Genomic DNA, 20,582 nt, shown 5'->3' on the forward strand with positions numbered 1-20,582 from the left:
AAATAATCATAAATATGGGTTGTATTTACAATGGTGTTTGTTCTTCACTGGTTGCCCTTTTCTTGTGACAACAGGTCACACATCTTGCTGCTGGGATGGCACACTGTGGTATTTCACCCAGTAGATACAGTATAGGAGTTTATAAAAATTGATCAGCTTAGTTTCCACCACGTTTTTTGGGCAGTGTGCACATAGCCTGTCTTCTCTTGAGAGCCAGGTCTGCCTACAGCAGCCTCCCTCAATAACAAGGCTCACTGAGTCTGTACATACTCAATGCTTTACTTCATTTTGGGTCAGTCACAGTGGTCAGGTATTCTGCCACTGTGTACTCTATTTAGGGCCAAATAGCATTCCAGTTTGCTCTATTGTTTTGTCAATTCTTTCCAATGTGTCAATCTTATGGTTTTCTCATTATTTGGTTGGGTCTAATTGTGTTGCTGTCCTTGGGCTCTGTGGGGTCTGTTTGTGTTTGTGAACAGAGCCCCAGGACCAGCATGCTTAGGGGACTCTTCTCTAGGTTAATCTCTCCGTAGGTGATGGCTTTGTTATGGAAGCTTTGGGAATCACTTCCTTTTAGGGGGTTGTAGAATTTAATGTCTCTCTCTCTCTCTCTCTCTCTCCTTTCAATGCTCTCTACCTCCATCCAGCCCTCCTTCTCGCTTCCTTTCTAATACGCTCTAAATCCTAAATCTCTCCAAAGCTCATCAGCCGACTAATAGCTTCTAGGAGACACTGAGACTGAAATACAAGAAGCCATAATAATGACGCAAAAACTGATTCCCTTTACGGATTCAGCCTCATTGTAAGACCTTCTAAGATTACTTTAAAAAGGAACAAGAACAACAGATAAATGATGGTGTGATTACTGAATAAAGGTCATAATGCAAATATAAACTACAACGGGTAAGCTGCTGTGATTGGACTATCTATCTGACCTCATTTTAATACGTCTCATTACATCATAATTCCATCCTATCGACAAGACTTGCTCGGCCAACAGAGCAAGAGACATTCATTTCATAAGAAGTAGCAAAATGAGGCCCCACCGGCGACACATAATGTAAATGAATACAAATAAAGATTGAAATACAAGTAGAAGCCATTGCTGGAGCGGTGCCAGGAACTGCTGGTACACATTAAGAGCTTCTGTCAGCAAGATGATCCATACCGATACTGTGTGGGGAGTTTTAAAACCAAATTGATGCCAAGAATAATTGTATTACCATGTCGATGGATGAGCATAGAAGTCACCAGCAGAGGACATTAACTTATGAAGACCTCCGGCTAAGAGCCACATGATTGGATCGTTCAATTTCTGCTAGCCTGCTTTTGGTCAGCAGGTGGCAGTGTAAGACAGATCACTAAAGTACTTTTTTTTTATGCTCCAAGGTTGATGATAACATTCTGTCTCCCCAACTTGGATCCTTTCTCAATGTTCGTGACAGTTGCGGTGTCTAGTGAAAAATGGCAATGCCATTGTCCAAAGCTTCAGTGGCTTGTTTGATTCCTCCACTCTGTACTAATAATGTGGACACAATATCAAGGCCTGTTCTTTGTTTACGAGTTGTGTCCCACCTGGGACAACGACGACGAAGTCAGGAAGTCTGTAAATAGTTTCCCCCTTATTGACTTTCAACACGGCCGTCTATCTGTTCAATTTAACCCAATGAACAGAATCCATCATGACCAGACAAGACACGTGATCACAAGACAATCATGGGGAAACCCAGTTCTCTCTGACACAATTTATTAGGGATTGTGCCTCAGACAAGTCAGCTAAACGTACTGGAAGGTCTGAGAATGGTCTAGAAGGTCATGTTAAGGGAGTTACTGGGCACAGAGGGACTATTTATTGTGTCCTGTTGACAGATTCCGACCAATGGTAAAGCTTCAGAGTTAAAGAAATACATCTTGTTCAGTGATATTTATATATCCTAGACCCAGATCAAATGCATTCTATGGATAAGTACATCATTTGTATGTTAAATGCTCCGTACATAGACAGAGAATCCTATTTTGTTAGACTGATGAAACAAAACCAAGAACATTTATTCATAGCACGTGTGTGCCTGCCGCAGAGAAAACACGCAATTCAATTAACCCACCAGACAATCTAATTGGAGCTACAGTTCAGATAACTCTATTTCATGGACAGAGCAAGTTGAGATCAACCTCTGGGGTGTTCTAAGAGAAGAATCCAGGAGCACTTCAGAAGTGCATCAGCTCTTATGACAGAGAAGCGGTCATTCGTATTCACACGTTCCTTCCTCATGTCATGCCTTATAACAGAGACATTATTCACACTAATGCACAAGAGCATAAGGGCAGCTTTGTGATTCATTGTGCCCTTCTGCATGACGTCAAAGTCAGCGCATCAGGCATACTCTAAATTCCCTAATAGAACTGTCTATAGTTTATGTACTGTAGTAGTTTGTGTCAGAAAATCACATCTGGTCCAAACTGAATGATCTATTTAACAGCTGTTACGCATGGTATTTGACAATACCAGTGGATGCTGTAGTGTTGTCAGGACTCCCTCCACTGGCCAGATAAACCCAGTGTTAGGTAAGGAAGGTAATTTCTGGGAGTGGTGCTGTTGTCTTTCCCAGACAGCCTTCATTAGCTAATGGCCTTGTCCAGGACTAATCCATTCAGTCTCCCAGACCTCCCTTTTCCAACCTAGACAGTACGTAGTACACTCTGTGCCCACTCTCTTTCACTCTCTCCCTCGTTTCTCTGTTTTCTCCTTATTCCATCTCTTTCACCTACCCAGAAACCATGCTTTGTTTCTGATTGTCTTTTACCCTAGGCAGTGACATTGGAGATACTGTACATGCTCATGCCTTTCCCTGTTTGACTGCCCAATAGGCCTGTCATGACACAATGTGATTTACTACAGCCTCCTTGAAAATAATTACCAACTAAATGATAACATTCATTCAAATAAAGACAATTATCTGTTGAGACGCATAGGACAGTCCCATAACAAGTGTAAATAAAATGGTTGTCAATGCAATAAGTACTCTAATGGGTGCAAACTGGACATTTGTTAAAGTCTCCTCCTTCATATTACTATAGTGTTTATGAGTGAGTGGGTGGGGTTCCTCTCTCTCTCTCTCTCTCTCTCTCTCTCTCTCTGTCTCTCTCTCTCTGACAGCTGGGGTGGTGGACCAAGGCTCTATGGTGGATCAGAGAAAGGGTCCTCCGCCCCCCCTCCCCCTGTCGGGGTGTTACCCCCTGTGCCAGCTGAGACAGCTCCCAGACCTTACGCCCTCATCAAATATTCAAAAGCACCAAAACACAGGGACCCCCTTCATCCCCCTGGAGAGTACCCTACATCATGCAAATCATTTGAAATATAATGACAACCCTACAGTATACTCAGAACTGCATATTTAAGACTGGATGAAGGGGGAAGCACACACCCCTTTTCTTAATTTGCTCTCATGTGGACTGTAGAGATTTGAGAGTGCCAGTTCTTGAGGCTCTGTCAGATAAATCTCCTTCAAACTCGCTGTAGTTTTGACAGATGAAGCTGTAAACTGATTCATCTGAGAGATTTGACATATGCTGATGAATTTCTCAAAGCTATCCTGTTTCATTAATTGAAGGACCATTATGCAAAAACTTGCACAGCCTGTGATTTCTACACCCAGAGTCAAATCCCAAAGCTCTCATATGGCTTATTACAACAATGTGGCAAAACATCAATTCCTCCAGCAGTTCTCTTTATCTCTTTGCATGCCCACTGGGCACAAATTAGGTTGAATCAACGTTGTTTCAACCTAATTTGTCAACGTATTGTGATGTTGAATCTATGTTTGAAACACATTTGGATTTGCAAAAAGGTATCAACCAGTTCTGTTTTCATATCATTTCCACCATTGTTGCAAACATTGAACTTAGGGTAAAACTTCAATTCAGATACAATAACTTAACCTGACCAACAGGTTGTTACATCAATCTAATTTCGACGTAATCATAACAACTATGTATACGTTGAAATTGCGTAGAAAATTCCACATAGAGTGGTTAGAAATGTGTGTGGAAAGTGCAACACAATTCATGTCATGCGTGTAAATATATTGAACATGCTACATCAGATCTACGCCACATATTCATCATATTTTAGATGTTGACATTTTTGCATGTTCTCACTGTTTAATCAAAGTCTGTTTTTCATCCTATATTCAATATACTTGGGTGGTTGAAATGATGTTGAATTTCATATTTGATTAGACATATTTGATTTGACTTTGTTGAAATGTTGATTGTAAAATGGTACGTTTGAATCAATGTCACTGTCATGCCATCAACCTAAATAAACAGATACCTATATTGAAATAAGTCACAGGCGAACGATTCCTGCCTGAACAGTGACTACTACTGGTATATGAGGGGTATATGATGGGTAATGTGGAATCTAGTGGAATCTAGTCAAGCAAAGTCTTGACCTGACTCTTTTTTTTGTTGGAGTGATGGGTTTTGGATCGATGGCGTTATCTGGGAGATCCGTTTTACATCCATGAATATCATAGATGCTTTGGATAAGGTTGCATCAGTGAGGATAACAAGAAGTGGGCTTGTTTTGTTTTATTGTGTGTCCGAGGAGTAGAAGGAGCGTGCTTTGCAACTGAAAAATATATCGGATTGGAATGTGTTGTGTGTAACAGATTGCCTATCAAGGGGGTTATCTCTGGAGTGGCGCTAGACGTGAGTTCAAAGGATGTAGCTGAAAAAGTAGATGCCGTGATTGGTGCACGCCGACTGACCCGATTGGTTGATAGAGTGAGCCCACTCCATCCATTCTTCCTTCACATATACAGTATATTTGGGTTATGTGAGATACCCTGTAAGAACCTATGTGCCCAAACATATGCAGTGTAATAAATGTAAACCATTTGTATGTAGACAGGAAGAGTATCGTATGCCAGTTGAGGCAAAATGCTGCAATTGTGGTGGTGAGCAAGTGCACAAATTCATGAAGTGCCCTGTTAGGGTGAAGGAGACCAAGGTGACAAGAGTAAGGGCTATCCAGCATGTCTCCTATCCGGAGGTGGTGAAGAGTGGAAGAAGGGAGTAACATTGAAGAAACCATGGTAGTTGGATTAGAAAAAACTGCAAATGTTACTCGCCAACAGGATCCTGACATGTTGCATGTTAAAATGGTGGACTTTGCATTGTTTATTGCATTGGTTTGTCACGTTCGTTGTGACGAGGAGACCAAGGCGCTGCGTGATGAGAATACATTCCTCTTAATTAAAGGAAGAACACTTAAACAAACTAACAAAATGAACGCTATAAACGCTGGTGCAGACACAGGCAACTAATACATAGACAATAACCCACAGATAAACCAAGGAATATGGCTACCTAAATATGGTTCCCAATCAGAGACAATGATAAACAGCTGCCTCTGATTGAGAACCAATCCAGGCAAACATAGACATATAAACCTCTAGACTAGAAAAAACCCTAGACAATACAACAACAAAAAAACACACCACCCTTGTCACACCCTGACTAAACCAAAAAAACACACCACCCTTGTCACACCCTGACCAAACCAAAAAAACACACCACCCTTGTCACACCCTGACCAAACCAAAAAAACACACCACCCTTGTCACACCCTGACCAAACCAAATAATGAAGAAAACAAAGATAACTAAGGTCAGAGCGTGACAGTACGCCGCTCCCCTTCTTTACACTGAGGGCTGGGGATCGTCGCTGGAGACCCCGGTCTGAGGACCGTCGCTGGAGGCCCTGGTCTGGGGACCCGTCGTGGGAGACCCCGGTCTGGGGACCGTCGCTGGAGACCCCGGTCTGGGGACCGTCGCTGGAGACCCCGGGCTGGGGACCCGTCGTGGGAGGTTCCGGACTGTGGCCCGTCGTGGGAGGTTCCGGACTGTGGCCTGTCGTGGGAGGTTCCGGACTGTGGCCCGTCGTTGGAGGTTCCGGTCTGTGGCCCGTCGTTGGAGGTTCTGGACTGGGTACTGTCGCCGGACGCTCTGGACTGGGTACTGTTGCTGTACCCTCTGGACTGGGTACTGTTGCTGTACCCTCTGGACTGGGTACTGTTGCTGTACCCTCTGGACTGGGTACTGTTGCTGTAGCCTCTGGACTGGGTACTGTTAAAACATACAGAACATTGACAGTTTGTACATTCAGTTTACTTGGAATCTTTTTTATTCTGTATATTGTGTGTTTAGAATTGCATGAGGAATGTAACTCCCACCTCCAGCCACTACTGCCTCCAAGTTATGTAAATATGATAGCCTGCATTACTAATCGACCCCTTTTCCATAGCCACTGAACAACCAGCTGGCCTTTTGATTGACAGGGAGACAATTTTAACTTATTACTTTATGTGATCCTTTCAAATATCCAAGCGTGTGGCTAGTGAGAAGGTAGCCTTAATTATCAGGAAAAGGTCTACCCAAAGCCCACCAAAATATGCCCTGACTCACCAGAAAACCTGTGCCTCTGCTACCAAGAAGCAAAAGGCTAAACGCAGCACAAGCTGCATTTGAGAAAAGTATTCTAATTGTAAAAACATTTGGCATGATGTTATCCAATCTTTAATTGCAGAGAATCATCTTGGTCTCTCACGTGGCTTAACAACGAAGCATGAAGGCTTGAGGTCTCATTCGGCCTTCTTAATTGAGGGATCCCCCTCACCAAATCAGACCTTCTTCCTGTTACAGACACAAGTATAAAACTCTCCATTTAGAATGTTATATTTGGAAGTGGATCAATCTAAAATACCTTGTTTCAGAATACATTTTTAAAATGTGACCTTTTAAAGGAAAGTCGCCCTACTCTGGTTGAGGAATTTGACTTCAACCTGAACGAGACAGAGGAAGATTTACTAAAGGTAGAAGAGCAGCTAACGGAGAATGATTTTTGAAAAATACATGGTGAGAAATGAAATGTTTCATTGGTATGAGTTGAATTACATTGTTTTGCCATGTAGTACTGGATTAAAAAATCCTGCACATGTCTGACGCATTAGTGTCCTTTTATAAAATGACAGCTCAAATCTCAAAGCTGGGGGGGGACATCCCCAGACCGAGTGAAGAGAGCAGTGCCCCGGTAAACTACTCCCATATTTGTTTAACTTTCAAATGAGGTCATGCTGTGTTGCTTGTAAAGTACATATTTTGTGTTCTATACAGAATCCTGACGAACGGCCTCATGTCAACGATGAATATGAAAGGAAACCATGGGAACGGGGCTTTTTAGGACCTTTAGCAGCTTCATTATTAGGTACAGAGTCCAAATCATGACATTTGAATAACTTCTCTACCTAATATGTTTTCCCCCTTTACAGCAGGCGTGAGTGAGTCTTGGCGAATCAAAGACTACAGGCGATGTCAACCTGCCTGAAATATGCACCTGACCGCAAGGGGGGCAGTGGGAAGGCCTATGAGTAATGGGAAGAAAGAGTTCTTAAGAAGTTAAAAGCAGCAAAGCTTCTTCCATCTGTGTCTTTTCTTGGGGTTTATTGTATTTTTACATTTGTGTTTACAGAAGGTTTTTTGTACATCTATTGAGGTGCAATAGATTTTCATTTCAACTTTTCTTGACTTTGACAAAGAAAAATTGCATAACAGTTTTTACATGGACAAAGGTTTACACAATTCTGTTCCAAATTACTGCTCTAATTGTGATAGACATAATTTGTATGGAAGCAACAACTACTGCTGAGACTTAATAGATGTTGGAGGATACATTTGTAGAAGGTATTTGACTACGGATTTTCAGTGCTCAATCACTGGCCCTTGCTGATGACTGTTAAATCCCTGACACTACACTGACCCCTTCCTTTAGGCCTCCGTGAACTCTCCTCCTCATCCTAAAGCTTCTTAAATCCTACCGAAGGTGAATCCATTCATTCAAACCCTCTCTCCATGTTAATTCAATTTCATGCTGGTTCACGCTTCTTCACTCTCCCCACCTCTCCACTTACATCCTATATTCCATAACTCCTCACAATTTCGTTTCTCTGATGAGTGTAAAACCCGCCCACTCTGACACAAGCAACTGTAAAGGAGGTCGGGGCAATTTCTTGAGGCATAAATTCTCATTAACTGTACAACATTGTAACGCTTGAAATGAATAGGCGGTTTCTTTCGCCTCCATGTTCAGAAAATCTCTCATTATAAGTATGTGAACATCCCGAAGGAGAAGGAACAACAGAGGAAGCTAGAGGGACTCATGGTTCAATATGAAGCATGTACCGTATATTAATCAGACAGTTAGCTGAGCCTGACTTGCATTAAATCGTCTGTATCAATGGAACTGGAACATTGTCAATTAGATCACAAACACCCTCCGCTCATTAAAAGCTACTGCTGCCCACACATGCTTTTCTTTTCTCTTATAGAAAGGCCTCCTCATGTCTCTTCAACATTTGAGGTCTAGTCTTATAGCTTATTCATAGATTGTGTGAAATTGCATGCAATTTAGTAGGTTGAGCATCACAATGTACAGTATGTCAACATCAGTCCACAAGTGCTTGTTATTAGAGTAATAACATTTGATCACACTTCTTGTTGCACTTGTTTGTGTGGGAATGTTATTCGTTCCAGGTCCAAGGTCTGATGAGGACAATAAGGACAAATATAATGATTAACTGTGGCTATATTTAACCATCAACACCAGTTGTCCATTCCTAGTCTTCATCTTGTGGGGAACATAAAGATGTGAGAGTGCTGTAACTTGGATGATTCTATTTTTATAAATATTTTTTGCTGTTATAGGTGAGTATCTTTCTTTCTATCTTTTTATTCTCCAGTCACTCTGAAGGACAGTATGGCAACAAACATTGTGGCATATTTCATGTCCAAATCATTCCAAAGTGTCTGAAATTGATTGTGTAGCTCAAAGTTACAGTACATGGCCATAGCTAGAGCTGACAAGAGCTCTTGACTACACTTCTGCGTGAGAAGATCACAGGCCAAACAGGTGAAACTGTGGATAATGATGATTTTCAGTGGACACCTGAGCCCTGTTGTAAAACCCTTTACAATTGTAGCCTTGTTTAATCAACTGCGTTTTACATATGCAAACAATACCATCTGCTGTCTCTTCTGGCCATGGTTCTTGTGATGGATCATTCAGCCCAAACCCCACTGTCTTATGTCAGGGTGACAGTCGTCTGCTCCATCGATTGAGCGATTGCACGTTGCGTACTACTGATTCCACCTGTCAGAAGACAATGCCCAAAATCCAAGTTCTTATAACAAACTGAAACTGTGGGGATGCTACTATTGCTAACAACCGTGATGAGAGTGGTGTGGGTTGCCGTTGGTCTTGTTGATGTTTGCCATTTTTAACAGACTGAAAAAATGTCCTTATCGGCTGCTCTATAAAGGAGGTGTAAATGTCCATGTCGAACTTGTACTTGCTTGTATATTCATTCGTCATCACTCACTTAAAGGCACTGCCTGATTTCCAGAACGCAATGGAAGTGTGGTTATTTGCACTTGCAAATCACCTGAATTCACTGATTATTTGGTTCTGGTCTTGTGACTCAGAACCAAATACTGCATGCGAGCAAAATGTTTAAGATGAAAAGGTAGGTTGTGCGATTATGAATAAACAACATCACAAGGGACCAAAATGAATTGGTTTTAAGTTACTGCTAACAAATTGACCAAGTCCTGTTGCTTAAGGATGCTCGACGCCACCTGCCTTTTCACCTTTTAACTCCTCCCCTCAACTCTCCTCAATCTATGTCGCTCAAAAGGAGAAATCGGCAAATCATACAGAATGAGACATCACTGGTTCTTTTGGTCTTGTTGTTCATGACTCTTTTCCTCTTCTCTGTGATGGTGAACAGCTACCTGCTGATCGCGCTGAAGAGCTCAGATAGCTTCTCCTGGCGGCGTCGCTATACTCTGCTGAAGAATCTGATCGTCAGTGACCTGTTGCTGTCTCTCGCTCTGTCGCCCACCGTGCTCCGCTGCCTGTTGACCAGGCACACACTGGTGTTTGGAGGCTGGTACCTTTTGCAGGTCACTGTCTGTAGCACAGGCATCCTATGCTCTCTGCTCACTCTGACCCTCATGGCCGTGGAGCGTTTCATCTTTATATGCCTCGGCCTCCATTACATGGTCATCTTGACTTCCAGGCGACTACGTCTGGCCATAGTGCTGACCTGGGTGCTTTCAGTGACCGTAGCTGTTGTCCAAGTGGGTCTTCTACTCTCTGGACAGACCTCTTTTGGCAGAGCCATTCCAGGGCTACTATGCAATCCCATAATCATGGATAAACTACCTGGCCTTCACTGGGCAATGAAGATGTTCCACGCAGTCACTATCAATGTTGTACTTCTCGTCTGCATCTTGACCTTCTCCATCTGCTACAGACGCATGTACCAAGCGGCCCGCAGAGCCGTGGAACCCTTCCACTCTGACAATAATCTCGCCCGTCACACCATCACCTTCTATTTCTTTATGTTCTTCCTGCAGCTGCTGCCCATCATGGGGAATATAGCCAGATTGGTGCTAAGGAAAGCCATGTCCATGACACCTCCTGATAATTTGTCACTGGCGGAGCGCTCAATGTTTTTAACTGCGTTAGTGGCGTTCATGGTACCACCATGCATCAACCCACTTGCCTACGGTATTCGGAACATGGAGGTACGGCACACACTGGCACAGCTGTTCAGACTGCAGCAGAGGAGGCTGGGAGAAGTGGCCTAATCCTCCCAGTTTACTTTATTGAATCTCCTTGAGGAAATGTGCAGAGGGAGAGGTGGGACAGCTAGTGTGTCTTGAGGATAAAAGTTGTACTTTCCAGAACCTCCCCCATGATATCTACCTTTACCATGTACAGTCGGGTCTGTAATTATTGGCACCCTTGATAAAGATGGGTAAAAAAGACTGCATAAAATAAAGAATATAAATACTGAGCTAAAATGTATGCTCAAAACAAATGGGGAAACTATATTATTTTATACTAATACAATTGCTCAGAGAAAGAGGTATTGTTTAACAAATAATACAAACATGTTTTTTTAAACTTTCCATGGGGAAGGGTGGTATGAGGAGGGGTTTTCTGGTTGCTAGGGGGGTGGGAAGGGGTGAAAAACATGGTTTCCAGGTGGGTGGTTGGGGGGAGACATGTATTGTAGGATGGGTGGGGTTGGAGTAATGAGGTGGGTGGTTGGGGGAGACATGTATTGTAGGATGGGTGGGGTTGGAGTAATGAGGTGGGTGGTTGGGGGGAGACATGTATTGTAGGATGGGTGGGGTTGGAGTAATGAGGTGGGTGGTTGGGGGAGACATGTATTGTAGAATGGGTAGGGTTGGAGTAATGAGGTGGGTGGTTGGGGGGAGACATGTATTGTAGGATGGGTGGGCTTGAGGTAATGAGGTGGGTGGTTGGGGAGACATGTATTGTATGATGGGTGGGGTTGGAGGAATGAGGTGGGAGGTTGGGGGGAGACATGTATTGTAGGATGGGTGGGGCTGGAGTAATGAGGTGGGTGGTTCGGGGGAGAGATGTATTGTAGGATGGGTGGGGTTGAGGTAATGAGGTGGGTGGTTGGGGGGGACATGTATTGTAGGATGGGTGGGGTTGGAGTAATGAGGTGGGAGGTTGGGGGGAGACATGTATTGTAGGATGGGTGGGGTTGGAGTAATGAGGTGGGTGGTTGGGGGAGACATGTATTGTAGGATGAGTGGGGTTGGAGTAATGAGGTGGTTGGGGGAGACATGTATTGTAGGATGGGTGCGGTTGGAGTAATGACGTGGGAGGTTGGGGGGAGACATGTATTGTAGGATGGGTAGGGTTAGAGTAATGAGGTGGGAGGTTGAGGATAGAGGCTCACTTTGTTTTTCTCTTACATAGCTAGTCAATTTATTCTTCTTTTTGGCTCTGTGATGCGCAGTAACTATTCCATTATATGCATTTGTGCATTGTGCATGTAGCCCACAAGAAATGCAAAAAATTATAAAGATTTGGTCACACAAAAAGAAGATAGAGGTCAAACTTATTGGCACCCCTGTGTTCAGTACTCTACCATGCTCTGAGTATAACGACACTGAGCCTTTTTCTGAAATGTTTTGTGAGATTGGAGAACCCATTGGGGTGATCTTAGACCATCCCTCCATACAGAGTCTTTCCAGATCCTTGATGACTGTCTGCTCTAATGGACGGCCCTCTTCAATTCAAACCACAGGTTTTCAATAGGGTTCAATTCCGGGGAGACTGAGATGGTGTGCGTGGCCAAATAGCTCTATTTTCATGTCATCTGAACATAGCATCGCTTCCGTTCCAAGTACCAATGCCATTTATCAAACTCCAAGCGGTGCTGTGGTCAGATGACATGAAAATAGATCTCTTTGGCCATGCACACCAGTGGTGAGTTTGGCATTGAAAAAGAGAAGCATATGCAGAAAAGTACCTCATACCTATGGTTAAAATATGGTGGTAGATCTTTGATGCTATGTGGCTATTTTGCTTCCATCATGAACTTAATCAAGTATGAGGACATTTTAGACAAAAACCTGGGCTAGGTTTCCTAAAAGCGTCATAGCACTAAGAGCATCTTAATTCCATTAAAAATAAACGGACTAAAGATGATCTTAGTGCTACAATGTTTTAGGGAAACCTAGCCCAGATTGCCTCTGCCTGGAGGCTGACACTTGGCCATAAGTAGATCTTCCAGCAAGACAATAACCCCAAGCACTATTCAAAATCCTCAGTAAAATGTTCAATTGACCACAAAATCAATATTTTGCAATAGCCATCTCAGTCTCCGGACTTGAACACCATTAGAAACCTGTGGTTTGAATTGATGAGTTCGGTCTATAAGAGCAGACAAAGGATATCAAGGATCTGGAAAGATTCTGTATGAAGGAATGGTGTAAGATCCCTCCCAACATGTTCTCCAATCCAATAAAACATTTTAGAAAAAGGATCAGTGTCGTTATCCTCGCAATTGGAAGGTGCTAGAGTATTGAAAACAGGGGTGCCAATAATTTTGACCGCTATCTTTGAAAAAAAGAAATATTACTTATTAAACAAAATACAACAATTATATTAGTGTACAATTATATATATTTTTTGTTTAATGTATAGTATTTGTATTATTTATTTTATAAAGTATTTTTTGAACATCTTCATCAAGGGTGCCAATAATTATGGACCTGACTGTACCTCTGATGTGCATGTCTTCGGTCAGACTGGGCCGTACAGTAAGCCTTTACTTGGACCCTCCATCATAAACCCTACAGCTATGACAGCTGATGACAGCTAATGACAAGAAACTTGAAGATTCAAGTGTTACAGATTGTACTTCTATTTGAATGTACTTGTATGTAATGTTTTATTTAATATACCTTATGATTGTGTATGTAACGTGTGTTGTACCATGTATTTGTGTATAAAGAACAACTACATTATATGTACTGTGGTCATGAGGGTGTTGCCGTAGACATGGTAGCTACAGTATTTATCGTCTAGCTAGCACAACAAGCAAATATCGTTTTCTTCCTATTAGAAAACACTAGCAAACATGATGGAGGCACAAACGTACATTCTTTATAACTAGGATGGCAAAACTATTGGTAATTTACCAAAGTTACCAGAATTGTCAGGTAATTAACATGGCAACCTATGGTAACATTGGTAATTTATATTTGAATACATTTTTTAAATGTATTCATATTAAAAAAAATCTTAATCTTTATATCTGTGTTCATATTGCCCATGAGTTTCTAGTGGACACACCAGTGATGATGGCCAAGCGGTCGATCGCGGTCCACTGGTTGATCATCAAGGCATTCCTAGTCGATCACCAAACATTTCTGTAAAGAACCCAACGATAAAGCCTTTCTTTCCTCATTTTTTTTATTAGTCTCGTGCTGTTGACGGTAGATGCACTTGATTCAGCAGCCCTAGGCAAAGTGTTCGCATTTTTAACCATTTCATGTGTCTGAAGGTAGAACTCCACCTAACTGGCAGACCCAGAGAGCAAATCAAGTGCACCTATAGAGCTACCAGCCAATCAGATAGCTCAGACTGTAGAAAGAAGCCATGAACGCACAGCGAAGTTGATACTGTGAAATGTTAAAACTTTTAAAACCATGCATAGAGAGACTCAACCTATACAGCAAAGAGCTACTGTATTTATAAATAAGTTCATGTTTAAGTTATTATTCAACACTTTTATAAGCCATAAAATGCGCATTCTCCCTACTTCCATTCACACTACAGGCCAACAACGTTGGCAGGGAAATTCAAACATATCCAATACGCAGTGATGACAGAACTGTTTTTAATTGGTTAATGTTGCAAAGGCTTACGTTGTTTAAGTCTTGCATTTGACTCAGAAAGTGATCTTGACTCAGAAAAAGTTGGTGACCACTGGGATACAGAAATTTATGAAAAAAAATGATGGATTTTTTATTTTATGTCAAAAGCATAATTTGCTACTAACTCTGCAACTCCTCCAACTATTTACTTTTTTCCAAATCTGCTACGAGATTGGAGCCAAACCATTTACAACAAAGACATATTGGGCCTATTGCAACCATCAATGGCCACAAGATATTTGCCAGCTTATCTCTCGTGAAACCATCAATATGCGTTAAATGCATCCTTACAGCTGATCTCAATTGCAACCATTACTGGTCACCTAATTTCCACTCCCTAAAAGCTGATGTCGGTGTTACCTTAGGCTTGGTGGGTAGGCCTTATTCCACCAGACCAATTTAGTATTACTTTTTGAGCAGACTAAGGGAGATTTACAGTATATATTTGACAACCATTCCGTACAAATAAAATAAAGGATTTCCTTGTTTACTATGGCAAATCTTCTGTGGCAATTTGTGGAAAACAAATGTTGGTGTAGCCTAGTCAGTCTTATTTCTAATTATGTGATCCATTAAATACATACAACTGTCTTTAAAATAGAAGTGTCTGGTACGGTCATTTCTTTTCAAAATCATAATCATTTGACAAGATAACAATGAGAGATTAACTGATCTGCTGATTTATTCTTGTGGGTTTTAGGTTGCAAGCAAGTTTGTTTTAACATGCAAGTGAAAAATCATCCCCCGTTAGTAACGTTTTAAGTAATCCAGTTGTGTTGTGTAGCTCAGCGTAACATTCTGCCTGTTGGTTGCAATGCAACCACTGTAATTGTAAAGTAAATACGTGTGTAAAATGATTAAAGACATTTCATGCTGAAACTCTCATATTAAACACCAACGGTATTCAAGTCAATGGGTTATATTTAGGGTAATGTTTTACAGCTTTGTCATTCAATTTTTTTAAATATAAAAATCACCATGTATTTTATATATATTTTACATGTTGTGAAAATCCCATAAAATCCTTGAAAGTTTCCCAAATTCAGGTAGTTTACTGATAAACTTTGAGAGTTATCATTCATTTACCCTCCCTTTGTAACCTTATTTATAGCACATGTCTATCCTTTAGCCACTTGCGAAACTCTGCTGCTGTTGTTTCAGTCTACATTCCTCATTGTGAAAAATTGCCTGAGATAGAATATATTTTGTTAACCCCCTGCTCCTTTGTCTAGTGTGGACAATCACTCCAATGGCAACAGGGAGGTCAACTTGTTTGGGTAAATAGAGGGGACCAGGTAAAAAGTTAGTTTAACCTCTTTCAAGATGGTCATTTTGACCTTTGTTTTGATCTATACGTACAAGCAGACACATACAGTATCCTCCAAGTTTCCAACATAAGAATCTCCAAAAAGAGGCAAAATTAAAACTAGTGAAACAACAGTGTGGAGGAAGAGGACTTGTAGTTCTCCACAGTTTATAAACATAGTTTGTATAATGATGGGGTTTCTGTCACGCCCTGGCCATAGAGAGGCTTTTATTCTCTATTTTGGTTAGGCCAGGGTGAGACTAGGGTGGGCATTCTATGTTCCTTTTCCATGTTTTTGTATTTCTTTGTTTTTGGCCGGGTATGGTTCTCAATCAGGGATAGCTGTCTATCGTTGTCTCTGATTGAGAACCATACTTAGGTAGCTCTTTCCCACATGGGTTTTGTGGGTAATTGCTTTCTGTTTTGTGTTTTTCACCTTACAGGACTGTTTCGTGTCGTTCACTCTCTTTGTTGTTTTTTGTCATTCAGTGTTCAGTTTATTTAATTAAATTTACTTTGAACACTTACCACGCTGCGTATTGGTCCGATGATTCCTATTCCTCATCATCAGACGAAGAGGAGAGCCGTTACAGAACTACCCACCGCCAAGGGACCAAGCAGCGTGGAAGAATGGACTCCTGGAAATGGAGGAAATCTTGGACGGCAAGGGACCATGGACACAGCCGGGAGAGTATCGTCGTCCTAAAGAGGAGCTGGAGGCAGCCAAAGTGGAGCGGCGAGGCTACGACGAGTTGGCTTGAGGAAAAGTGCACGAGAGGCAGCCCCAGAATTTGTTTTGGGGTGGCACACGGGGAGATTGGCGGAGTCAGGTAGGAGACCTGAGCCAACTCCCCGTGCTTACTGGGTGGAGCGTCGTACTGGTCAGGCACCGTGTTATGTGGTGGAGAGCACGGTGTCTCCAGTGCACGTTCACAGCCCGGTACGTTACATCGCAGCTCCTCGAATCGGCCAGGCTAGAGTGGGCATTGAGCCAGGAGGGATGAAGCCGGCTCAGCGCATCTGGTCTCCAGTGCGTCTCATCAGCCCGGGTTATACGGCACCAGCCCTACGCACAGTGTACCCAGTTCGCCAGCACAGCCCAGTGCGGCCTGTTCCAACTCTCCGCACTTGCCGGGCTACAGGGGGTATCCAGCCAGGACGGGTTGTGCAGGCTCGTTGCTCGGGACCTCCAGTGCGCCTCCACGGCCCAGTGCATCCGGTGCACCGGCCAAGGAAGAGGCCGCCTGTAGGTCTCCCCAGGCTGGTGAGTCCTGTGCCTGTTCCCAGAACCAAGCCGCCCTCCTGTCCGGAGCTGCCTGAGCCGCCCTCCTGTCCGGAGCTGCCAGAGCCGCCCTCCTGTCCGGAGCTGCCAGAGACGCCCTCCTGTCCGGAGCTGCCAGAGCCGCCCGTCAGTCCAGAGGCGCCAGAGCCGCCCGTCAGTCCGGAGCTGCCAGAGCCGCCCGTCAGTCCGGAGCTGCCAGAGCCGCCCGTCAGTCCAGAGCTGCCAGAGCCGCCCGTCAGTCCGGAGCTGCCAGAGTCGCTCTTCACTCCGGAGCTGACAGAATCGCAGCCCCTCAATCCAGACGCTCCCCTCAGTCCAGAGGCGCCCTTCAGTCCAGTGGCGCCCTCTACGAGGGTCTTCAGTCCGGGGCCCGCTGCGAGGGTCCCCGCTCCAGAGGCGCCACCTAAGTGGGCCAAGACTGAAGTGGAGCGGGGTCCACGTCCCGCACCCGAGCCGCCGCCGTAAAGAAGGCCCACCCAGACCCTCCCCTTTAGAGTCAGGTTTTGCGGCCGGAGTCCGCACCTTTGGAGGGGGGTACTGTCACGCCCTGGCCATAGAGAGGCTTTTGGGGGTAGATGCTTTCTGTTTTGTGTTTTTCACCTTACAGGACTGTTTTGTGTCGTTCACTGTCTTTGTTGTTTTTTGTCATTCAGTGTTCAGTTTATTTAATTAACTTTACTATGAACACTTACCACGCTGCGTGTTGGTCCGATGATTCCTATTCCTCATCATCAGACGAAGAGGAGAGCCGTTACAGTTTCTTTGTTTGAAGCCAGTGAACCCATCTCTCAGGCACACGACAGAGGTGAGAGGCTGAGAAGGCAGAGCTGACCTTAGCAACGGCCAGCCACCCCCTCCCCGCGAGGTCACTAGTCAATATGCACATTTACAGAGAGTTCAGAGGGATTCAGACGTACCTGGGTGCAAAACTGAACAAGACAGTACAGGTTAAAGGTCATCATACAGCTGTAGAGGCAGCAACGTCATCCTGACAAACACAAAATCAACACTAGAACAGAACAGGCATTCCTTAGCTACCAATTCAAATGACCCTCCACTTAAACATTCCTTCAATTAACAGACAGTACACAGTAAGATTATTTCCCACTATGCGTACATCTGCAAATGGTTAGCACCAAAAACATTACTGCATCATTACTGGGGCTGTGACTGGGAAATGGGGCCAGCAACTCCATGTAGGTTCCGGTTTACCAATAAAGTGTTAACTTTCTTAGAGCTTTTTCCATACGAACAGTCTTGTAATTGACAGGCCAGCTCCGTTCTGGTCAGCTCCGTTCTGGTTGGTAGGCAGGGGGTCGGGGTCGGTGAACATTGACAACAGTGTGAAGGGCAGGCACTTGACACTGAGATTGACAGCCATGCTTGATGCAATAAACATTCCATTGTTTGTCAACATTTTAAGTACATAATCTCAATCTATAGTTTGTTGTATCATTAGGCCACAAGCGATGTCATACTTTTGCCAAATACTGTGGTTCACAAAGGCATCATCTACATCAAGCTATCAAAGGCCCGATGCCTGTCTCTGACAGCCATATACCACAAGACAAGTGTTTCCTGTTCCGAATCAACTTATATGAATTATCTTAATTACACTGAAATGTTGGGGTTGTGTTACAACTTGACATATCACTTGTTCCTGGCATGGATGATAATAACCTCAGGATAGAATCACTACGAGCTCTGGAATTCTTCTTTATTATATATATTTTTTAGATATGCAAAAAAAGTGTGATTACTTGTGTTTAAAGAGAGATGGGAAAAGAAGGGTAAACTGCTTAGCCAACAAATCAGAAAGAATGCTCAAATAGAAGATGTTAGATTGATTTCCGATTAGAATCCTCACAAAATCCTCACAAATCTTCCTGAGAGTGTCTTTCTTTGTAAGTGTGTGTGTGTGTGTGTGTGTGTGTGTGTGTGTGTGTGTGTGTGTGTGTGTGTGTGTGTGTGTGTGTGTGTGTGTGTGTGTGTGTGTGTTTGGTTTTACTATCCTTGTGGGGACCAGAAGTCGCAGTGGTGGGTAGTATATGGGGCTTTGGTGACAAAACGGATGGCACTGTGATAGACTACATCCAATTTGCTGAGTAGAGTGTTAGAGGCTATTTTGTAAATGACATCGCCGAAGTCAAGGATTGGTAGGATAGTCCGTTTTATGAGGGTATGTTTGGCAGCATGAGTGAAGGAGGTTTTGTTTGCGAAATAGGAAGCCGATTCTAGATTTCATTTTGGATTGGAAATGCTTAATGTGAGTCTGGAAGGAGAGTTTACAGTTGAACCAGACACCTAGGTATTTGTAGTTGTCCACATATTCTAAGTCAGAACCGTCCAGAGTAGTGATGTTAGGCGGGCTGGCGGGTGAGGGCAGCAATCGGTTGAAGAACATACATTTAGTTTTACTAGCATTTAAGAGCAGTTGGAGGCCACAGAAGGAGTGTTGTATGGTATTAAAGCATGTTTGGAGGTTTGTTAACACAGTGTTCAAGGAAGGTCCAGATGTATACAGAATGGTGTCGTCTGCGTAAAGGTGGATCAGAGAATCACCAGCAGCAAGAGCAACATCATTTTTATTTATTTTATTTATTTATTTAGAATTTTTTACCCCTTTTTCTCCCCAATTTCGTGGTATCCAATTGTTGTAGTAGCTGCTATCTTGTCTCATCGCTACAACTCCCGTACGGGCTCGGGAGAGACGAAGGTTGAAAGTCATGCGTCCTCCGATACACAACCCAACCAGCCGCACTGCTTCTTAACACAGCGCGCCTCCAACCCGGAAGCCAGCCGCACCAATGTGTCGGAGGCTACACCGTGCACCTGGCAACCTTGGTTAGCGCGCACTGCGCCCGGCCCGCCACAGGAGTCGCTGGTGCGCGATGAGACAAGGACATCCCTACCGACCAAGCCCTCCCTAACCCGGACGACGCTAGGCCAATTGTGCGTCGCCCCACGGACCTCCCGGTCGCGGCTGGTTACGACAGAGCCTGGGTGCGAACCCAGGGACTCTGATGGCACAGCTGGCGCTGCAGTACAGCGCCCTTAACCACTGCGCCACCCGGGAGGCCAGAAGAGCGACATCATTGATGTATACAGAGAAAAGAGTCGGCCTGAGAATTGAACCCTGTGGCACCCCCGTAGAGACTGCCAGAGGTCCGGACAGCAGGCCCTCCGATTTGACACACTGAACTCTATCTGAGAAGTAGTTGGTGAACCAGGCGAGGCAGTCATTTGAGAAACCAAGGCTATTGAGTCTGCCGAAAGGAATGCAGTGATTGACAGAGTTGAAAGCCTTGGCAAGGTCGATGAAAATGGCTGCATAGTACTGTCTTTTATCTATGGTGTTTATGATATCGTTTCGGACCTAGAGTGTGGCTGAGGTGCACCCATGACCAGCTCGGAAACCAGATTGCATAGTGGAGAAGGTAGGGTGGGATTCGAAATGGTCGGTGATCTGTTTGTTAACTTGGCTTTCGAAGACTTTAGAATGGCAGGGCAGGATAGATACAGTGGGGCAAAAAGTATTTAGTCAGCCACCAATTGTGCAAGTTCTACCACTTAAAAAGATGAGGCCTTTAATTTTCATCATAGGTACACTTCAACTATGACAGACAAAATGAGAAAAAAAATCCAGAAAATCACATTGTAGGAT

At 43.6% G+C, this 20,582-nt stretch overlaps 1 protein-coding gene across 1 annotated transcript; it reads left to right on the forward strand.

The window, feature by feature from the left end:
• The first annotated feature begins 9,812 nt into the window (after positions 1 to 9,812).
• On the forward strand, positions 9,813 to 10,712 carry LOC118966712 (olfactory receptor 7C2-like). Its single transcript, XM_036989830.1, has one exon. The coding sequence runs from the start codon at positions 9,813 to 9,815 to the stop codon at positions 10,710 to 10,712; it is 900 nt and encodes a 299-aa protein (XP_036845725.1).
• Positions 10,713 to 20,582: the final 9,870 nt, after the last annotated feature.

Source organism: Oncorhynchus mykiss, chromosome 1, assembly GCF_013265735.2.
Source record: "Oncorhynchus mykiss isolate Arlee chromosome 1, USDA_OmykA_1.1, whole genome shotgun sequence".
NCBI classification, from domain to species: Eukaryota; Metazoa; Chordata; class Actinopteri; order Salmoniformes; family Salmonidae; genus Oncorhynchus; species Oncorhynchus mykiss.

Bases quoted from the DNA above. Each gene is read 5' to 3' on its own strand.
- LOC118966712 (XM_036989830.1), top strand. From the start codon at position 9,813: ATGACTCTTTTCCTCTTCTCTGTGATGGTGAACAGCTACCTGCTGATC.